The 21,696-nt window shown below is 36.6% G+C and overlaps 2 protein-coding genes across 2 annotated transcripts; one reads left to right on the top strand and one right to left on the bottom strand.

The window, feature by feature from the left end:
- Positions 1 to 3,073: 3,073 nt before the first annotated feature.
- LOC126801678 (alpha-N-acetylglucosaminidase) lies at positions 3,074 to 13,214 on the top strand. Its single transcript, XM_050529099.1, has 19 exons — positions 3,074 to 3,372; positions 3,510 to 3,583; positions 4,274 to 4,485; positions 4,823 to 4,944; positions 5,999 to 6,084; positions 6,225 to 6,319; positions 6,468 to 6,549; positions 6,835 to 6,941; positions 8,101 to 8,131; positions 8,405 to 8,522; positions 8,767 to 8,817; positions 9,438 to 9,547; positions 9,695 to 9,797; positions 10,035 to 10,133; positions 10,485 to 10,595; positions 11,392 to 11,639; positions 11,952 to 12,189; positions 12,603 to 12,681; positions 12,759 to 13,214. The coding sequence occupies exons 1-19, from the start codon at positions 3,160 to 3,162 to the stop codon at positions 12,992 to 12,994; spliced, it is 2,415 nt and encodes an 804-aa protein (XP_050385056.1). The 5' UTR covers positions 3,074 to 3,159; the 3' UTR covers positions 12,995 to 13,214.
- A 781-nt stretch (positions 13,215 to 13,995) lies between these two features.
- On the bottom strand, positions 13,996 to 17,442 carry LOC126802662 (probable glycosyltransferase STELLO2). The gene is made up of 3 exons (XM_050530314.1): positions 15,647 to 17,442; positions 14,773 to 14,899; positions 13,996 to 14,693 (listed from the first exon to the last, which is right to left on the bottom strand). The coding sequence occupies exons 1-3, from the start codon at positions 17,332 to 17,334 to the stop codon at positions 14,220 to 14,222; spliced, it is 2,289 nt and encodes a 762-aa protein (XP_050386271.1). The 5' UTR covers positions 17,335 to 17,442; the 3' UTR covers positions 13,996 to 14,219.
- Between the last annotated feature and the right edge of the window lie 4,254 nt (positions 17,443 to 21,696).

Raw genomic sequence — 21,696 nt, 5'->3', positions numbered from 1 at the left:
ATTAGCTAACTTATTTGAACTTACCGTAACACGAGATCTAGGCTTTCGACCCAAATAGATTTTGAAGCCCAAATCTGCCAGCATTCATCACTTGAGTCCCAAATATGGATTGCAAAATGACAAGGACTGGGAGACAAAAATCCAAAGTTCTCATACCCAAACCATAGTAGCCCAGGCCCACAAAGGAAAAATTAGCCTAAGCTGCTCGGCCCAGCCCAAGTCACTTAAGTATCTAGGCACCCAATAATGGTCATCCTAAGCAACTCCATCCTCTTATGTCGACTAGCATGCCACCGGCCGCTCCCCATATCTCTCTGCTTGCATCCTGCCTCTCTTATACGCTGTCGGGATCATCCTTGCAAGAATTGAACCCCACCGATGTCGGAATGAGAACTTTGTGTTGGAAATAAAATGGACTTAACATTATCTCAACTACTTAAGATAATACAAGTGAATTAAATCAAGTATAATAGCATAATTATATACATAGTAATCCTATTACGATTGTTATTGAGATGTATATCTCTTAGTAAATCTAGAAGTCTTATCAAATTCACAACTTGTTCAATATAAAGTTTGTGATATCAATTAGGTTTCTTAATAGATAATACTTCAGTCAACTTTGGACTCTCTATGGGTGAGCACAAAGTGGAGTTTAGACCGGTATAAATACAAAGAGATATTCCCCGATCACACACAAGAGAAAACATTTCAGTTCAGCCCCATACTGAGTTCTTGTGCTGTGCTTCAGAAGAGTATCTTTGGTGCAGCTACTGTGAACGTATAGCAATGGCTGGATTTGGAAGTTTTTCAACTAGTAAGTCTCTATACTATTAGGAACCTATTATGTTTCATTTCTTATTTAGTGTGCATTTTTGGTGGAATCGATCCTTGTTTAAGATGTTGAGATGTTTTCATTTACATCATTCATATAACACTTAGATTCACAAAGACTCGGATTTAAACACCACCGTCACATAACAAGCCAAACCGCCACTTATCTCCTCCAACATCATGGAGTCGACACTGACTTGGATCCCAAATCTGGATCTAGGTAGGGGTGGGCATAAAAAGCTGAAATTTTGATCTCATCCGATCTCGTCCCAAAATTTTAGGGATGAGATGTGACAGAGGTCTAAAAACGTATGTCCCATCCCGATCTCGTCCCGTTTCATAGTAGTGGGACGAGACGTGAGACGAATAATTTCTATCCCGCTTCATCATGTCCCGTTATGTCCCGCATAATAATTTGTCTTTAAATCAGATGGTATGTGCATTAGATTTCTTATAGAGATGTATGCTGTCATATTAAAGTCAGTACAAAATTCATTGTCCTCATAGATTATGATACTCTAATAATTGTAGTTACTAAATTAGCAACCAAGTCATGTGCAATTTGTTACATTGTTCGTTCATTTTTATGCTTAAATATACTGATGTATTACAAGGTATCGAGTTCATCATGCCAAATCCAAATCAGGATTTAGTTTTGCTAGCAGTCACTTGTAGCATCTATAACCACACTCATTCTACTAATACACTTATGTAGAGATCTAGTTAAGAAACTTACTTTTGGACTCTTTCTCCTTTTTAAAGATCATGAGGACACTACTTCAAGTATGAACAATTGTTCACCTCCAACTCCAAGAGGAAAAGGAAAGGGAAAGTCTGTACATGCTGCAAATGTAATCGATGTTTAAGTTTGTACCTCTGTTTCATGTTTGTTTTGTGACTAATTTGATATTTAAGTTTGTGATGGATTGATGTTTTATGTTTGTGATGGACTTATGATGGATTGTTTGGACTATTTAAATACTCAATGTTGTTAATTCATAGTTGAATTACTTAAAATGTTGAATGATAATTATATGTGAGAATTGAGAAATTAGGTATATTAAAATCATGGGACGGTAGGATTATGCCCGTCTTATTCCAATCCCAGCCGGGATTAATTATGAGTGTGATACATTCTCAAAAACCTATGTCCCGTCCCGTTTTAAAATAGCGGGATAAGTCTCATCCCGTCCCATGCCGCACCCCTAGATCTAGATTCTCCAACTTGGACTATATCAAATTGGGGCTTCAACCATGTCACCTAGAGCGATGCATCCCAGTCCAGCTTGCTCAGCTCTCTACCCCCAACCTCGCTAAGCAATCTCCTCCATCAACTAAGGCCTATGCGACCCTCCATGGAAACACCACCATGAAGAGTTGAACGCCGAGTTGACCAGAGAAGGCACTCCGAAAACCCATTTTGAGAAAATGGGGTGCACAATCGCTTACGGAGCACCATATTGGCATCATTAGGGGAGAGTGGCTCAGCGAAGACCAAAAATCTCATCAATCCTATGGCAAGGGGCAGCAGCCGCCAAACTAGAGAGAGAGAGAGAGAGAGAGAGAGAGAGAGAGAGAGAGAGAGAGAGAGAGAGAGAGAGAGAGAGAGAGAGAGAGAGAGAGAGAGAGAGAGAGAGAAAGAGAGAGAGAGAGAGAGAGACTCTTATCATAGGGTTTTAGAAAAAAAAACACAATATTATATGGAGTAATATTGTTAAATTAACTGCTAAAAACCCAAAATTTCAGTTGCTTTCGCTGTATCTCTACTATTATAAAGCCAGAATTTTACAAATCTCTACTATCATATAGTCAGCAGCCTACAAATGCACTAAATTAAAAATGGACTAATATGTCCCTCTATAATCTTACCTTCATACATAGATCAAAAGACAATTACAAAGTCAATTACGTAAAATTGTAAAACCATGTGTTTTACTGTTTTATTTAAGAAGAACAAAGTTATGAAACTATTATTTAATTTTTGAAATTAGTTTATAAATCTGATGGTTTAAAAATGGAGCAAAAATGTCAAGTATCAATTAGTCTAATGACATAAATCTCATCATAAACAAAGAAGTTGTGTGTTCGAATCACAACATACTGGTGGTAATATAATAGTTGTTGTATTAGATAAAAAAAAATTGGAGCAAAAATTGGAGTACAAAAAATGGAACGTCACGATCTGCCCGATAAAAAAACACGACAAGACTAGTCTGTCGACTATCTGACTATATGAGGGTCATTGTATGGTTCGACAAAACCAATGCCTCACAAACCTTTGAAGACCATGAGCAGTTGATCACTCACTCACCTACTTCGGCAACCATGTCCAACTTAACAACCCAGTTGACGATTCTGTTGCTTGTCTTAGTACCAGTAGCTTTTTCAGTAGAATCACAACAACCAGTTGAGGCTTTGCTGCGTCGTCTCGACTCCAAACGCTCCTCTGCGTCTGTTCAAGAAGCCGCAGTTAAAGCTCTTCTCTTTAGATTGCTGCCTACCCATGTCGACAGTTTCGAGTTCAAGATTGTTGGCAAGGTAGGTACCCATCAATTTCTCTATCACTCTTCTCTCAACCATTTTCTGGGTTTGACTTCAATTCAATGCTAAGTTGTATTATGTTTATGCTTGAATATTTATATATAATTGCTGAATGTTTCGAATTCGAATGTCAGGATGTTTGTGGTGGACATAGTTGCTTTGCGATCAACAATCACAACCTGTCAAGCCGATACGACCCCGAGATAGAGTATGCTTACTTATAAACTTGCCTAGTTACTGATCTAGTCTTTGTAATTTGGCAACACTTATTTAGGTACCATTACCTGCATGCATCTCGTCTGCACTATTTCTTTCAATTTTCCATTTCAGATCATTAGCCTAATTTTATATCTCTAGAAAATTTCTGGATTATATGGATTTCCTGTTATAAAAATTGTGGAGTTTCGCCTTATAAAGCCTCCAATTTCTGGTAGCACTTTTTTTGAAGTCAAAAGTTTCTACCTTCTAGCTCTCTTGGTCCTTTTTTTCAGTGTCCACTACTATCCATTGATTATATAGTTTAGATAGCGCATGTTAACTTATAATTTCATCAAAAGCAGTGACCATAGACGGTGTGGGTGTACTTGTTAATCAAGCTTAAAGCTCAATGAAGTTTGTTGTGTAGCTAAACTCCTGTCTAATCTTAGACGTTAAAAGGTTCCTGGTATCTAGAAACTTGTTGATAGGCTATGCACAGTATAGGGTGACTAGTATGTTCTTTTTTATGAAATAAACAGGTTAAGGTTTTTAAGAATTTCGTTATGCTTGTCTGGAAACTTTCCTCTATAACTGATCAAAAATAGAAAAGAGAATGAGACTGTAAGAATAAAGAAAAAGAGAGAAAAGTATTACCAGCTACAATTGTAAGTTTTATAAATAAATTGCATTTCTCTGCCAGGATTAAGGGTACCACAGCAGTTGATATTGCTTCTGGCCTTCATTGGTATTTGAAGTACTCGTGTGGTGCCCATGTTTCTTGGGACAAAACTGGTGGTGTTCAATTAGCTTCCATTCCCAATCCAGGATCACTACCTCGTGTAAAAGACAGGGGGTTGAAAATACAACGACCAGTCCCGTGGAACTATTATCAAAATGTCGTTACATCCAGTTGTGAGTCTCTGTTCTTTGTATCCACTTTCATATCTTTCTGATTGACTATATATCGTTGTAGTGCGGTCATGTGCCACTGACAATAAAAAAGGGGTGGCTGAATGCATGAGAATCCCTCGTTTATGAGTTATAGGAGGGTAAAACATGTGCAGCTACATGGCCTTACCCTTGTTTGGAGAGTGTATCTTTCATGACTCAGAATGAGTAATAATCACATAAAATGGATGAAAGGCCAACAGTTACATGAAATGTAGTACTACTGTCAAATATTAGGTGGTATATGTATCTCGACATTTGCATATCAATGAACTTATATAGAGGTAATGCATATTTTCAGATTCATTTGTTTGGTGGGACTGGGAAAGATGGCAGAAAGAAATAGACTGGATGGCTCTTCAGGGGATAAACCTGCCTTTAGCATTCACAGGGCAAGAGTCAATTTGGCAGAAAGTTTTCATGGTATGTAATAACTGGATCTTGCTTGTAGGTGTTTGTCCAATTGTAGGCTTCTACTTAATATGTATTCCATCATGTTGCGTCTTGTTTATCAAGCTCTCTTCTATATGTTGCTTAAAGAAACATAAAGTCTTCATTTGCATGTGTCTAATCATGTACAAACAAAGGGCACACAAGATCTTAGGTGTCACCACAAGAGTCACGCAGAGCTTAAATTTGTGTGTGTTAAACAACAAGTGTTTTCATTTATGCTTGTATGCTTCTATGTTCTTATTGTTTGCGAGTCGGAGCTATAATACAACTTAAAACATTAGATTACCAATTACTAGTACACCTTATTGTTTCTGTGTTTCTGAACATTTCCTTTTGTTGTATAATTGGGATTACAAATATCATTTCTAGAGTCAGAACATGTTAGGCTCCTTGTTCATTATAATGTAATATTTGCTGAAGCTTCTGTGTAACTGAAATCAAGTAAGATGATATGCATTTTGTTCTAGGGCTTGGTGTTAGGTTAAGAAAATTTGTGAGCACATTTCTGATGAAGTAAAAGTTGACACTAAAGAGAAAATTGATGAAGTGAAACTGACACTGCTAAGAAGATCGTAGTAAGCACATATGTCTTCAGTGAATGCTCCAATGAACAGGATGGTCGTGAAACTTCTACCTAGTAGATTAAACAGAAGTGCGGTAACAAACTGTTTTACCAAGTGTTATGCATAATATGTAAGACCATGCATAGAACATTGCAAGTTAAGGGGCCTCTCCACCCAGTTCTCATCAATGTTGGTTAATAGGCCCGATGCCTAATAAGGTCTTTTGTAGGAACCTACCTTTCTAATATCAGATGTAGAGTGCTGATTTATCAGAATTAGGTTGTTCCGTTGAAGTGTTTTTCCTGATTCTTTTCTAGATATTTATTCTCACTGTTTCTTATTAAGTTATTATTAATATTATTATTTCTTTTTACACCTTGTCTGAAAAAATGCATGAATGCACTATAAATAAGCAGTGTTGTTGTCCACAATATCCTGTAACAAGAAACTTTGTATTGCAGAATTTCAATATTAGTAAGGGAGACTTGAATGATTTCTTCAGTGGTCCTGCCTTCCTTGCATGGGCTCGCATGGGGAATTTACATGCGTAAGTGGAAGTGATATTAGAATCTTTAGAATACACAATATTATTCTGCGGATAGAATAAAAATATTCTACTTGATGTTGCTTGTAATCTTATAGATCCTGTAATTTTGGTTGAAAGAGTCTGCATTAATCTTATCGCAGGTGGGGTGGGCCATTATCACAAAAATGGTTGGATCAACAATTGGTTTTGCAGAAACAGATACTGTCCCGAATGTTAGAGCTAGGCATGACCCCAGGTGTTGTTATGTCATTCCAGAAATTACCTTTTATCATTTTGTTGACATCTGATGCTCCAATAAAAACCCACATAGTAATTGCATGTCTCTTTCGAACATAATGTATAGTATATATAGTTGCTAATTTGGGACCTCTTCTGTGCTCCAGTGCTGCCAGCATTCTCTGGAAACGTCCCAGCGACACTGAAGAAAATATATCCTTCAGCCAATATAACTAGGCTTGGTGACTGGTATACGTTTATCCTCTTCTTATTTTCCTCTAGTGATATCTCATGTCATATGTAGGGCCCATTTTACAGAGTAATCTGACCGAAATGCTATGTCAGTGCCTATAGCTTGATAAATTTGCACCTGACACGTTTGGAACAAATGCTATGGGGCAACATGTCTTTTATCCCCATCTTAATCTCCATTTATGAAACTGGATAACTTGCCCTCTATCATATACTATACTTGTCAGAAAATAACTCCAATATGTCTTTTCTGAGGTTTTACCTTTTTTGTGCTTTTATTAGGAACACCGTCAATGGTGATCACCGTTGGTGCTGTACTTACCTTCTTGATCCTTCTGATCCTCTATTTGTTGAAATTGGGACTGCTTTTATCAGGCGACAAGTTGAAGGTGTGTGCTCATGTTGCCTAGAAGTGCTCGAGTCTTTCCTTCTAGATTAAGGACAGCAAATCACGTCACTTGCTTTATTCTCTTATAGTTAATCTTGTAATGGCCTGTGTGTGTGATCCTGGCAAAATTTTTGGCTTGCATGTTCAGTTTTCCAATGCATTTGACCAACAAATGTGGGAAATAAGCAGAAAAATTAGGGAATGTAGGGATTTTGCTGATGGATCTGAGCTAAGACCTCATGCACTGACAACTCTGTACATACTAGTACTGTTTGGTGACTTTTTGTACCATCCATTATAGGAAATGAGTTCCACTTTCTGTTGTCATTTTTATCTTTAGCTCTATTTGCACCCACCTATTAAAACCTCAGTCTTAAAATACAATTTCCCGTTAACCTTTCTGATAATACACATACTACTGCTTTCAGACTTAGGTTGGTTTGGTATAGCTTCATTTTTAAAAGAATCAGCTTTTACGTTGTCTTTTATATTTTAGTGTTTGGTAACTTTTAAAAAAATCAGCTGTTTTTTTAGAATTTGTAGGTCACTCATAGTAGCTTTTAGAAGCTGCTTTTACGCAAAGCTCAATAAATGTTAATATTTATCTGTAAAATCTCAAATAACACTCTTATATATAATCATTCTTAATATGTTAAAACAAAATCATGTCCTTTTTAGTCGTTGACTAATTCTACAACAGTTTTGCTTAGAATTTACCAAACAATTTATTTACTGACAACACTTGTAAAAGTAATATTTACCAAACAAAAAACTGGTTTAATTCACAGCTGATTATTGTGACAGTACAGCAGAAGCAGATTTTTTTTTAAGTTGCAGCAATACCAAACTAACCCTTATATAGTTATCTGACTTATCTTGGTATTGAGGTAAAGTACTTTGTCTGAATAATCTATACTTGCTTCGTAGTGTTTTTCTGTCCGCACAAAATATAGCATATGTAGGTTTGACTGATAGAGCTTATGCACGATTTCTTCAGTTTCATGTTTTTTATACTGATTTACAATCTACTGGTGCCCTTAACTATAATGTTAGGCTTATTATATTGATAAATGACTGCCAATTGAGTATTTTGGCAGTTTATATTACTCCCCAGTTTCTTGCTTTCTGTTTAACTAATTTTTGTGGGTTATTTCTTACAGAATACGGGGATGTGACGGACATCTATAACTGGTAATTTATCTAATTTGTTCTTCTTTTTTCACTTCACCTTTTTGCTTAAGTTATTATTATTGTAAAGAACTAGTGAAAGTTGGTTTCAGAACATATGATATATGTATATGTGTATGTAAGTACATATGTCTTTATATAGATAACATACAGTTAGGTATGTAGTATGTCCCTCTTGGCACAGCTTGGTGGTAGAAACACCTTCCTTGGATTTTACCTGCTTTTGGATCTTGCATGCCAAGGTTATCTGAGTAAAATAAACTATATCCAATGCAGTGATACATTCAATGAAAATACTCCACCGACAAATGATCCAGAATATATTAAATCACTGGGAGCTGCTGTATACAAAGCAATGTCCAAAGGTGATACAGATGCCGTGTGGTTAATGCAAGTATGCTCTTAATTCTTCAAATCCCCCTCTCAGTCTGATATCATTTTAGTATATTATAGGATTTATTATATTCTGTTCCACCTTTCGGCCTTTTAGTTTTGTTAATGGATATTTATGGAAGAACCTCATTGTTTTTATTGATGTAGGAAGTTTACTGTCTGTGAGTATGGAGATGTTTCCATATGGACAAGTTTACTCGGTTATGCTCGAAATATTCCAAGCTGACAGTTATTTCATTTTGCAGGGATGGCTCTTCTACTCAGGCTCTGGTTTTTGGAAACCACCTCAAATGAAAGTATGCATGTAGATTGTAAACCTTAATGTGTATCTTTGCATGCTGTAATGTACAATGAATACACCTGTTTTGCATTGCCAGCAAAACATAATCATGCTTCTCTAAATCATGTAAGGTTAGGAAAAATCAATATATGTTGTGAATATGTGAAAGTAATTTCAAATAACCATAAGATGGAACATAGGGGACCCGGAGGAGGAAAGACTCCGAATCAATTGAATTCAGTAACCTAGGGGATATCCACTTCAAGGAAACATCAGCTAAGAGCCCTGGGTCATTAGTGATGTGCATAGACTGCATATAGCAATGCTAGAGTAGGCAGGGGCTTTGTGTTGGTGGGAGACCATAGGATAACAAGCTCCCTCCTTTAACATCAAGTATAATAGAGTGGAAATGGCTGTAAGCTCTATGATCGTTTCCTCTATGAAATGTTCTAGTGACTTTATTTAAGAAGGAAATGTTCAAGTGACTTTAATTTTATGTCATCTTGAAAATTTATGGAGTTGGTAATCTTTTCTAGATTTCCGTCTGAACTAATCAATTTACAAAATCCTCTCGCAAGATATGCTTTTGTTACTTTGGTAATTTGAATTGTTTCAACTACTTATCAATATATGCAGGCTCTTCTGCATTCTGTTCCATTCGGGAAAATGATTGTACTTGATCTTTTTGCGGATGTCAAACCAATATGGAACACATCATCTCAATTTTACAACACTCCTTACATTTGGTAATTGGGGGCCTTCACATGTCATCTGCTTTTAAGACCTTGAACTTCGAAGCCTCTCTTTATACTTGTTTGTTTATTTCTGTTTTTATTTTAAGTAAGTTGTTGTAGTTGCAATACAGAATACTTTTTTAAAATTATGTATTTCAGGTGTCTCTTGCACAATTTTGGTGGGAACCTTGAGATGTATGGGATACTGGATGCAATTTCTTCAGGTCCTGTTGATGCCCGAACTAGTGAAAACTCTACTATGGTATGCCCAATACCTTGCATATTTGTCCTATTACCCTGAATTTCACGTATCACAGACTATAAATGATCTTTTCATGTAACTCCACTTTCTAACACTGATAGAATTAATAGTTCTAGTATCATTTTAGCCTTGTCCATATACACTTCATGAACAACTATGCATGAAAATCATAAGTGGTTTTGTCACATAAATTACTTCTTGGCACTCAAGTAATTTGTCATAATAAATTAATAATAGGTTGGGGTTGGCATGTGCATGGAAGGAATCGAGCACAATCCAGTTATATATGAGTTGACATCTGAAATGGCATTTCGCAGTGAAAAGGTTACAGTTCAGGTAAATATGAATTTCACTGTCGTGTCATAAATTGTAATTATGGATGCAATTAGTTCCTTTCGTAATTTTGTTAAATATAAATTCAGGTGTTCTATTCAGAATAATATATGATGGCAACTAATAGATGCAACTATGATGTGAAAATGCGTGAGCTACATTTGTACTTAATATGCACACATGAACAAAAAGTGGAAACAAAAGATGGGAGTAATAGGATGAGTCCATCTGTCCAATGCTTTCACCAACACAACATATAGTGCTTGGTTTTGTTAAATGAATATAGAAAGAGGTTTATGCTTTTGTTGTTTATGATATATTTTTGTATGTCTGCATCCTTTTTTTCCTATGAAGGATTGGCTCAGGATGTACTCCCGTAGACGCTATGGTAATGCAGTTCATCAAGTTGAGGAGTCTTGGGAGGTTCTTCATCGCACAATTTACAATTGCACAGATGGAATTGCTGTATGTTTTTCAGTAAACCCACTTGTTGCATTTGCTGATGATTTTTTCTCTTTATTTCATCGATCATAATTTGAACAAAAATTAATTTTTGGAGGAGATCTGCTACCTGAGTGGATAGAATATCCGGTGTGTTAATGGTTCTGTTGTGTTATATGGGCTGCAAGGGTACCACGAACAGATTATTGAGTCTGATATAGTTATTGGATAAACACTGTTACACTCTGCTTTAGCAAATGAAGTTCCCTTGCTCCTTGTTCTTATAGGTGTCATTCCACTCTATATTATTCTTGTGTCACTTTAATTTTATCCATAGATTATAGTAGGAAAATTTAAGATGACATGTACACCCTACTGCCGGGAAAGAATTGAAGAGTTTATGAAAAAATTGAACTAAGCAAATATTTGTGTGCATCTCTTTATAACATGATTTAAACATGCTTATGTTTGTAAAATGATATAAGCCTGACATTTTGGGTCAGTCTAGACCTTTTGTCCTTCCTCAAATGGTCACTAAAGCTAATTTTTTGTGGGGGTCTTTTCACATTCTGTCTTCTGATGTTTGTTATTGAATAATTTGCTAGGAAATTTTCTTAGCAGAACTTTCAGTGATTGTGTTAGTATTCCTTGATGTGTCTCACTTGAAGTACTTTTGATGAGTTGAAACTTAAACTTTGCCATGAACGAGAAATATCTCACTGCCATATTACATTTTATGGGGCATGTTAGGTAATAGTTGAATGCACTCGCTGAATCATGTGGGTTCATACTAATGAGATGGGGATGTAACATGCTGCAGAACCATAACACAGATTTCATAGTCAAGTTTCCTGACTGGGATCCATCACTAGAGAGCGTATCGAATATGTCAGATCATAACAAGATGCACATGTTTTCGACACTTGATAGAAAGAGGAGATTTTTACTCCAGAAAACCAACTCTCAGTTTCCAAGGGCACATTTGTGGTATTCAACTCAGGATGTGATCAATGCTTTACGGCTTTTCCTTGATGCTGGAAATGATCTTTCTGGAAGCCTTACATACAGGTAAAGGGAGATAGCACAAACCTAATTTTCTGCTTTCACCTCTCCTTTAGTCATCTATGAAGGACATGGTATCTCTAATTGTTCTAAATTATTGCTTGTTTGGTTGATATATTTGTTTGCTTTTGTAATTTCCACGACCTCATAGAAAGCAAAAACGCATGATCACCAATCGTTAAGTTCAATTTCTTCCAGAATCTTTTAGATGAAAAAACGGACTTACTATGTTGCCTCCATTTATCCCATTATTATCACTAAGGCACTTTAAGGAGTCAAAGCATTGGATCTTCATATATGTTGTCACCATCCTCACAGATATGATTTGGTTGATTTAACACGCCAAGTGCTGTCAAAGCTAGCAAACCAAGTATATGCGGATGCAGTGACAGCTTTTCAGAAGAAGGATGTAAAAGCTTATGATGTCAATAGTAAAAAGTTTGTCCAACTCATAAAGGATATTGATGTGCTGCTTGCTTCTGATGATAACTTTTTACTTGGAACTTGGCTTGAAAGTGCAAAGAAGCTGGCAACTACTCCTACGGGAATGAGACAGGTAAGAAACAGTTTCCCTCTTTGCCTTTTGCTCATAGCTTATAAATCTTGTTGTGGGCAATATAGCTACTTATGAGTTTTGACATTATTAAGATATATCATCGTGAGGCAACAAACCTTACTACATATATTGAGGTCAGGTAAACCACACATTGCATTTTTTTTACTTTGACTTTTATTCAATTTATGCTTATATCTTATGCTTGAACAAAGGTCTGAGTCACCTGCACCTTTTTCTGATTTTTGTGTGCATGATTACTTTGTTCAACTTCTTGAATTTGGCCCGCAGCTGCCCATTGAAATTGTAGCACATACAACACTTACAATTGATTCTGTCTCATTACCCCATCATTTATGTGACAGATAAACTAATGTTGAAAATGCTTGATTTAAATTTGTTATTTTATTTTTCAGTATGAGTGGAATGCAAGAACGCAGGTGACGATGTGGTATGATACCACAACAACCAACCAGAGCCAGCTTCATGATTATGGTAATCTTAATTTCTTGATCATATAGTTGTGTCAAGCTTAGTCATTCGCCCCTTGACTTAGTGATCCTTCTCGTCAGCAAATAAGTTCTGGAGTGGCCTATTGGAAAGTTACTACTTGCCACGAGCTTCAAGCTACTTTTATTATATGTCAGAAAGCTTAAGAGAAAATAAAACCTTTGAAGTGGAAAAGTGGAGAACAGAATGGATATCCTTTTCAAACAATTGGCAAGCAGGTACAGAGCTTTACCCAGTGAAAGCAAAAGGAGATGCTCTTGCTATTTCTAGCGCATTGTATAAAAAATATCTCATGTGAGAAATATAGTGTTGCAAATTGTAACATATGCTTCAGATTTGCTCCTTACCATAAAGCGATCTGGTGAATCAATAACAACACACTTTGTCATTGATTCTTGAAATTTGATGTATGGGATTGTCAGTACAACAATCATCATTGGAGGAGCCAACCAAGATACTTTGCTGTGAACTGCAATTTCAATTCTGAAATAACATGATATTAGCAGCTAAAGGGTGTCATTGACTGCTTTTAAATTGTGTTCCTTTTATTTTTTTCTTTGGTTGAAACTTTGCTTTCGAGCTAATCACTAATGATGATAAGGTTATGAGAAGTCAGAAAGGAACCTCCGAATAATGGAGTCGAACGCTTGAACAACCAAATCAATGAAAAACAAGAGTATTCTATGTCCTCTCCGAAGATGAAGCAATCATAAAATGAGCTTTCCTTTTGACAGTTGCTTCCATTTCTATGCCCTTTGGCAAATCATAAATGTATCTGAGAGGTTTAGGGAAACTGATATAGCAAAGACACCGCTGTTTTTGAAGTTTGCCTGGGCATGGACGTTCAAGCACACACGATCTTTCAACAGATATACACAAACAAACAAAAAGATTAGCACACCAACATCAAATCCTTATGGTCACCCTTCCATTTTCGGTTAACATAGTCTTTCATATTATTCCCCCAACTTGCTAAAATTAACCAAAAACTAGCTTCTATGGGAAGAAGAAATGTACTGTGTTCAGTGTGTTGTAAAACCTGCCCTTGATTTACCCAAGACCTGCCCTTTGCATGTTGCATCATTAAGAAACTTTGGTTAAGTATGTACTGATTTACCGTAATTAATCAATTGCTTGCAGAAATTTGTATGGAAGTATGTTTGTGTTTTAAGTTTGTGAAGTTAGAAATGAACCTCCAAATAATGAACAGCAAGAACGGCCAAACTAATCTATGGGAAAAGAGTAAGGTCATCCGAAGTTAGACCAGAGGCAGTAATGAGTTCTCAGGCTTTCAAAAATGCCAACCATTTGTCATTTTATTCTTTCTTGAATCAATAAATCGAATACATGGAAGCTTATACATCAACAAATGAATCAGATTGTGGAACAGGCAACAAAGTGAACAAACTAAAGATTTACAATTCCAAAAGAAAAGAAAAGCAAAAAGTAAATATCAAAGTTCACTAGTCAGTTTTACAGTCATCCTACACTTCCGGTATGAATCTCTACAACTGCGACGTACCTTAAAATAGCTCCATTAGAAGTGGATCACCAGTTGCCATGGATCTTATGAGTTCAATGAATTCTGACTCACTGGAAACGGTCCATGGGTACACGGCTGGCACTTGAGCAGAATAAATGTTTGAATAGTTGCTCGATGATGCCTCTGGCCTATAAATCATTGTACTGAGCACGGAGTCATAGTTGTAAGGCAAATCCATTGCCATGAAAAACATGGGCACGGCTACCTTAGTATGGATTCCAAACTTGCCAACAAGACCTACAAGATCTACAAAGTCCCCAACAAATTGTCGAGGAATATAGAACACCTCTGCGTTGCAGATCATGAGACTCTGCTTACTTGTGTTACTCTCCTTGTAGTTGACCTGTAAATGAACTGGCATGTTGCTGACAACTTTCTTCACCATGTCCGCTTGTTTAGAAAACCATTGTGAGCCTTTTCCCTCAATTGAGAATGTACTCCAAGACTGAGGCACCTATGAGTGAGAATGAGAGACAGAGTTAGAGTTATAGTTAGTGTAAAAGCCTGGGTGTTGTACTTCGGATTTGCATTACCTTGTCAGTGATCCACAGCTTAGTTTTATCTGCTTGTAGTAAGTTCCAGTAGTTGAGAATTGTATTGTCTCGGAGGAATAAGAATCCTTCTGCATTAGCAAATCTATCAAATATTTTGGGGAGGTACCTGCAAACCATTGGAACTATCAAAGGAAGGACAACACTAAAAAACAATAAACCTGGGGGAAGTGAAGGAAAGTAAGTGAGTCAAATTTCGCCAACATATTATCTTATAAGAACACATATATTTACAACCTGAATTGTTGTATAAACCAATTACAATAAATTTAAAAAAAATATTTGACACCAGTGAATAACCAGCAAATAATATATATAAACAACCAATAAGAAACATAGAAAATAATCAACGAACATATCTAACTCAGTGCTCTCACCTCTCCAAAAAGATGATATCCATATGATAATGAGTTTTGTTACCACTAACTACATAACTACCACTATAATTACCGTCAACAAGATCCTATAAGTATGTACCAGAAGTAACGTATACATAGTTCTCATCAGTATTACAAAAAAACTTCTTTAGAATCCAAGCACTTCCTACCAATTAGCCTGCAGCAGTTCCTCAAGATCTGACGTAGTTCGCTGCGAGACCAGTTTTGTTTAGCTTTATACTTAGGGTGTTATCTCAGTTTCACATTCAAATGCATATTGAATGGAATCAACCAAAAAAAAAACAATACAGAATAACAGCCAATCCACCAAGTGAAAACCTAAAACGCAGCATTCACCCTCGGATCAAAATAAACACACAATTGCACAAGAGAAAAACCAAGACAAACAATTCTAACCTATGATATGTGTGGTACTAAGTGAGAAACATCAGAGAACCATGACATAAGTAATTACTTACTTGTATACTTGGTCCAGTGTGGCTTGCTCCACAGCTAAATCTGCTTTAGCACTGTCGCACAATATCACCACAGTTTTAAACACCCTACCATAAAGTAATTTCCACTCTAATGCAGTTCGCTCCACAGGCCCACCGATAAACATGATGACAACAACATTACCAAAATATTTTCTCCAGCGAATAAGATTCCCAATCTCATAATTCACCGTGTCGGATTCCTTAACTGCAAGATGCACAGAAGGTAGTTTTTGTGGAACAAATTCCTTCCTATCTGCATGAGTCGCATGACCAATGGCGGTCGGTCTCAGCTGATCTAGTTTTATAGCCTTCAGCCTCGGCTGAACATACCCAACGCCAAGCAGATCTTCAAGCCAAGCCGCAGTGAATTTCACATCCTTCTCATTCCAAAATCCTTCGTTCGCCATCAAAAAACTTAATTCCAATATTTTGTCAAACAACTTGACCTTTTGAGATCTCCAACTAACTAAAAACTTAATCAATCGACCCGCATTTACATGAAAATCCTTCTCTTCTGTAACTGGATATGCTTCAACATTATCGTTTCTATGTACTGTAGGGGGATAAACAACAACATGACCACCAATTTCCCACAATAGTCTTTGTGCCCAATAACCCCTCAATATATCAGAAGCCATTGTACTAACCGAAACAGGAAGCATTAAACCCCAAAATGCATTGGAATGGAACAATGTATTAAAAGAATTCAAGGGCACCATCATACCTTGCGGTAAAGCAACTTTTGGGGCATGCTCATCAAACTTTATATCCAATGCTTCCGACCCCGACCTCCTAGTGAGATAAAAAACTGAATCCACATCCGGTAAACCATTCGATATCCCCTGCTGAATGTACTGCATTCCCCCAAATACTTCCCCATAGAACTCCTCATGCCCAATATCACCTACATTTTCCAAAGGCAATCCTCTAGGCCAAACTGACCGCTGCCCGAAATGAATGTACGGATTCACAACTGTTCTATTGGTGTCCTCATTACTGTACTGCAAAATCCTCTCCTGCATTACACTTGCCTTTGACAGTTTCAAATCAAAATGCTTGCCAAGATCATTATCAACCACATTGCCTCGATCATCAGCGTCAAATATCACTTTGGCCCCATGCTGAATGGCGAAAAGATACCCAACACTCTTCCTTAAATGAGACTCATATGGAAGATACTCCACAACACGAAACTCCAGCTTAGCTTGGTCCTCCATTGACAAGTATATAGCTCCCTTGAGGCTCCAATCCAATGGGGCCCTTGAATTCCCAATAGCAAGCAGTTGCCAGCCCTTCATCCTGACTAGCTTTCGCAGCGAATCCGATGGAGGATCCGAAACAGAGACCACAATCCATCTGTCAGAGGTGAAAGAAGAGAAGGACTTACCTGAAATGGGTGGGATGGAGTTGAAGTTGATTGTGGAAAGAGAAATGGGTTTGGGGATGTTGGAGTGGGATTTTGGATTGAAACAGAGGAAGGTGGTGGGTGAGTCGTTGTTGTTGTAGAGGAAGAAGAGGGCTGCAATGGTGAAGCCTAAGAGTGAAATGGTGGCGATTTTGAAGAGATTGAAGGATACCCATTTGGAGAAGATCAAGGCTTTGGGTTGAAGCAAGTGATTGTTGAGATTGAGTTTGTGTGGTTTTGGGATTGAGCGATCTTGGACCAACATTTCTGATGTGGATCCAAAACTGCCCTGAGTTGTTCAGTCTAAGTTGTCTAACAACCAAAGATCGAATCCTTGTTGGTTTTCATGTTTCAGTTAAGGCACACGGACAGAGAGAGACTGGAAAATACGACTGTTGAGAATATCTGCCAAAAAAATGTAGAAGGTTCCACATTGGGATGATTATGATGTCGTTTATTATGAATGCATCGGCTTTTGTGAATTTGATGAAGTGATCATATTAATCTAATTTATAGTATACAGCAGTATGGAAAACCTCACTATAAATAAATATTGTATGTTAGTGTGTGTATATGTATAGAGTAAGGAGGCGACGTGACTGAAGGGATATATATACAATCCCCTATAGTGTTATATAGGGTAGATGCCTCCTATGATGACTGATGTATATCTAATTGGATAATTTGATACCCGATGTATGAAAATGAACAATTTAGTATCTAAAGTTTTCATTTGTAAATAATTTTGGTACTTTTGTTAGTTTGACCATATTTTCAAAGCTATTTTCGTCACTCTAGCTCTAAACTCTTTAATTCACAATTTACTTCATTTTTTCCTATTATCTCAAAATTACCTTTTAAATTTTGATACAACTCCTCCATTTAGATCTATTATGTATATACTTAAATTTATGTATTTTTAATATAGTTGTCACATCTAAATTACTACTAGTTATAATTATTTAAAAAAATATTTATATTGAGATTACACAAAAAATATCTATTTATTTTGCAAAAAATAATTAGAATGCAAAAAATAAATTAAGAATTTTTTATTTTTGATATATGCGAAGTAATGCTAAGTGAAAGAGATATATCAACCTTTTGGAGATAATTGAGAGGCAATTATAGGAAAAATAACAAACTACTAATAAGTGTCAAACAACATTTTAGTTTACAAAAAACTCACTTCCTAATTTGATAAAATAAATTATGACTAAAAGTTTCAAATAATGACCACATAATAGCAAGCTGTCACATATCATATGAAATTTTACTTTTTTTGCCCCTCAAAGCCCATCACATTTAAGAGAATTCAAAATTCATTTTCATTACCACATATCACATCTACATGTGTGTCTGCTACTGTCGACTAAGAAACTATCTGCTACTATTGAGAAACTAGCTGCTACTATTGATTATGAAACTAATAGCTACTATTGAATTAAGCAACATGCTACTGTCGAGTATGAAACTAGCTGCTACTGTCGGCTATGAATGTATTTGCTATTGCTATGAATTTAGCTGCTACTGTCGACTGAAAAAGTAACTGTAACTGTGGTTTTTAGTGAGCAAAAGTTGAAATTTCAAAATTTCTAAAAACAATTTGCATAGGGTACTTAAATGAAAGCTCATGACGTAAGAAACAATTTTATATATTGGCTCACCTCCAAATTGCCGGTGGTTTGACCAGAAAATTTAAAATTGCTTGAAAAAAAAAACTAAAAAATGAGGAGACACGAACTTGTTAGATTTGTAGTGGCAGCTTGGTAATTTTCGTGAAAATAGTGGTAGTTTTGACATTTCAGGATTAATAAGTAATCAGATTTAAGTTCACTCATTTTTGGGATTGGACTTATGTCCTCATTTGTATAAGAAATATGAAATTTGAGTTTTTTTATTAATTCAAATATTGTATAATACTACTAAGTAATTTTCTATAAGAAAAAAAAAGTAAAGTGCGGATTTAAGAAGTTTAGAGCTAGAATGACGAAAATAACCCTGAAAATATGATCAACATTGACATAAGTACCAAAATGACTTACAAATGAGAACTTCAGGTACCAAATTGTCTGTTTTCATACATCATGTACCAAATTGTCCAAGTAGCCATACATAAGGTATCATAGGAGGAATTTGAAGAAAAATTGGTTCCTTGTATCATGTGTTCCGGTTTTAAAGGTTGTTGATTGTCAAATCCCGGGACCGCTCTTCTGTAACACGATATTGTCCGCTTTGGACATAGCCCTCACGGTTTTGTTTTTGGGAGCTCAAAAGCAGCTTCCCAGTAGGTCACCCATCATGGGATTGCACTAGCCTAAGCAAACTTAACTTCGGAGTTCTCATCCCCTCTGAACTCATTGAGCCCCCCTAAAAGGCCTCGTGTTAGATGGAAGTTGACATGTACATATAAATCACATCACCCCCTCTCCATTGGTCGACATCCACGTCGGCACACTCGCATCACACGGCAGAATGGTTGTGTGATAGGTGCAAAAGCACCTATAAAGATACCATATTATAAAATCAATTATATCAATTATATCAAATGGCAAATATGGGTCATTACCCGCATAGAATTGGTGAAACTAAACTTAAAAACACAAACAGACGCATAAATCAGAAATCTGGCAAACTCAACCTAGGAGCGGAAACTAATTAATTAGCTAATCTAGACTCAACCAAAAATTACGAAATTAAATAAACACTAACCAGACACAGCGGCGAACTACCACACAAATTTTGAGGGTATTCGGAATTGGTTTGATTGGTGTACAAAAATAAATAAGACATAAGTACCGCTAAAACAAAATATTAAAAAGTGAATATAGATGTAACTATGAGAAAAACAATAGCTATGTACTTCTCTCCACCACTAGATATGCTTCAATCACCCCAAAACAATATAAATAATTATAAATGAATGCACTCACAGTTAAGCCAATGTCGTTAGGTCACTAACCGTATTACGTTCTCTTACTTGTCATGTTAAGTGAAATGTTGGTATCGACTTAACTATATTCTCAATTAATTGATTTATGAAATGTCGGTATCTAGACAAAAATAATTAAAATCATGAAGTTCTAAGAATGTTTGAGTAATAACAAAGAATCTAAGGACAATGTCGGTAGCCTTAGATTACTAAGAAATCACTTCACACAAGTTCATGCAAGATAATAAAACTCTAAAACATGCATCAAAGTATAAACTCAATGAGACATGCAATAGAATTATCAATGAACAATCAGTGAAGAAATTCTCATCTAAAATTATAGAAATCAATTGGAGTTTAAATCAAAGACATATCTAAAGCTTCGATTAGTCCCTAACTATCAAAGAATTTAATTACACATAATCTTAAATAAAAACATCAAAGAATACATGAGAGATGAATTAAAAGAGAAGAGACCGAACATCATTTTTCTTGTGGAGGCTTGATGAGATTTTAGTACATTGAGGAGATATGGGTTATAGCTTGAGAACTGAATCATCTGGTGGAGCTTTCAGCTCCCAAAGCTTCAAGCTTCTGTTGTTGGGGCCATCCGAGACCGAGTCCTGTCGGGTCAGTGGGTCACGGATGACCGTTCTGTCAGATAAAGGCTTGAGCTGCTCCGGTAGCTATAGCAATTCAATGCACAAGCCACTTTCAACTTGTTTGCTGCATGCATGAGCCCACGTACGACTTAAGAACGAGTTTGAAATTTTGCCGTCAAGGATTGCGTGGTGTATGGATGTTCCAATGGCAAAGCCACGACCAGGAAAGAGTGTTATTTGCAATGCAATGGCTGCAGCTCGTTCGTGAGACACTCCAATTGGAGAACAAGAGGATGATAAGCTGCTCTGGCTCCGACAAAGACGTTGTTGCTCAAAATTGTCAGTATCAGACTCCGCTACTGTGAATGAAATGGTGTCACCTTGAACATAGATTAGAATGGGTCTGGGGGAGTCCTGAGGTCAAGTTAGGTTTCCGGCCAGAGATCAAGTATTCGAGAGTGAGGGAAAGCGAGGTTTTGAGATAGGCAAGTAGAGAATCAGTAGTAGTGGAAGATCGAAGATGTGAATTCATAAAAGTAAAGGCGTTGTACGGGTGGAAATCTTAGCCAAAGCAAGTTAAAGTAGGTAAGAGGAAGGGACAACCGATCTTGTGCTCCTGGTTTCGGAGCCACCCTGCAAATCTCAACCAGTTTCACTGGGTTTGGTTGCGCCATTCAGGAAGCTAGAAGATCGATGTGAAGAAAACTGGACACAAACTGAATCTTGTGCAGCGTTTTATGGTTATATACTTATATTTCTTCAATAAAAGGCTACCTGAGCATTGAAGTACGAACAGTAATACTGATAACGCTAATATAGCTGAAGGACAATAAGGGACACCATATATAGCAACCATACTTCCACTTTCATGAACAATGCTTACAGCTAGCTAGCTAGCTTTGATAAATCTGGCCATATATACCAAAACGTCAGTGTGTCTCACTGAAATTGAATTTCGCTCCGGTACGTCAACTCCCAACATTAATTAGCGCCTCACTATAATTGTACATTAACGGACCAACTGACATGGATGGTGAATGTACAAAGATAAGACATTAAACAAAGGGCCGCGCTGGGAGGCCTTGAATATAGT

The sequence above is a fragment of the Argentina anserina genome, chromosome 7 (assembly GCF_933775445.1).
Source record: "Argentina anserina chromosome 7, drPotAnse1.1, whole genome shotgun sequence".
NCBI lineage: Eukaryota > Viridiplantae > Streptophyta > Magnoliopsida > Rosales > Rosaceae > Argentina > Argentina anserina.
Note: the sequence above shows the minus strand (reverse complement) of the source record. Positions and strands in the feature narration are given on the sequence as shown.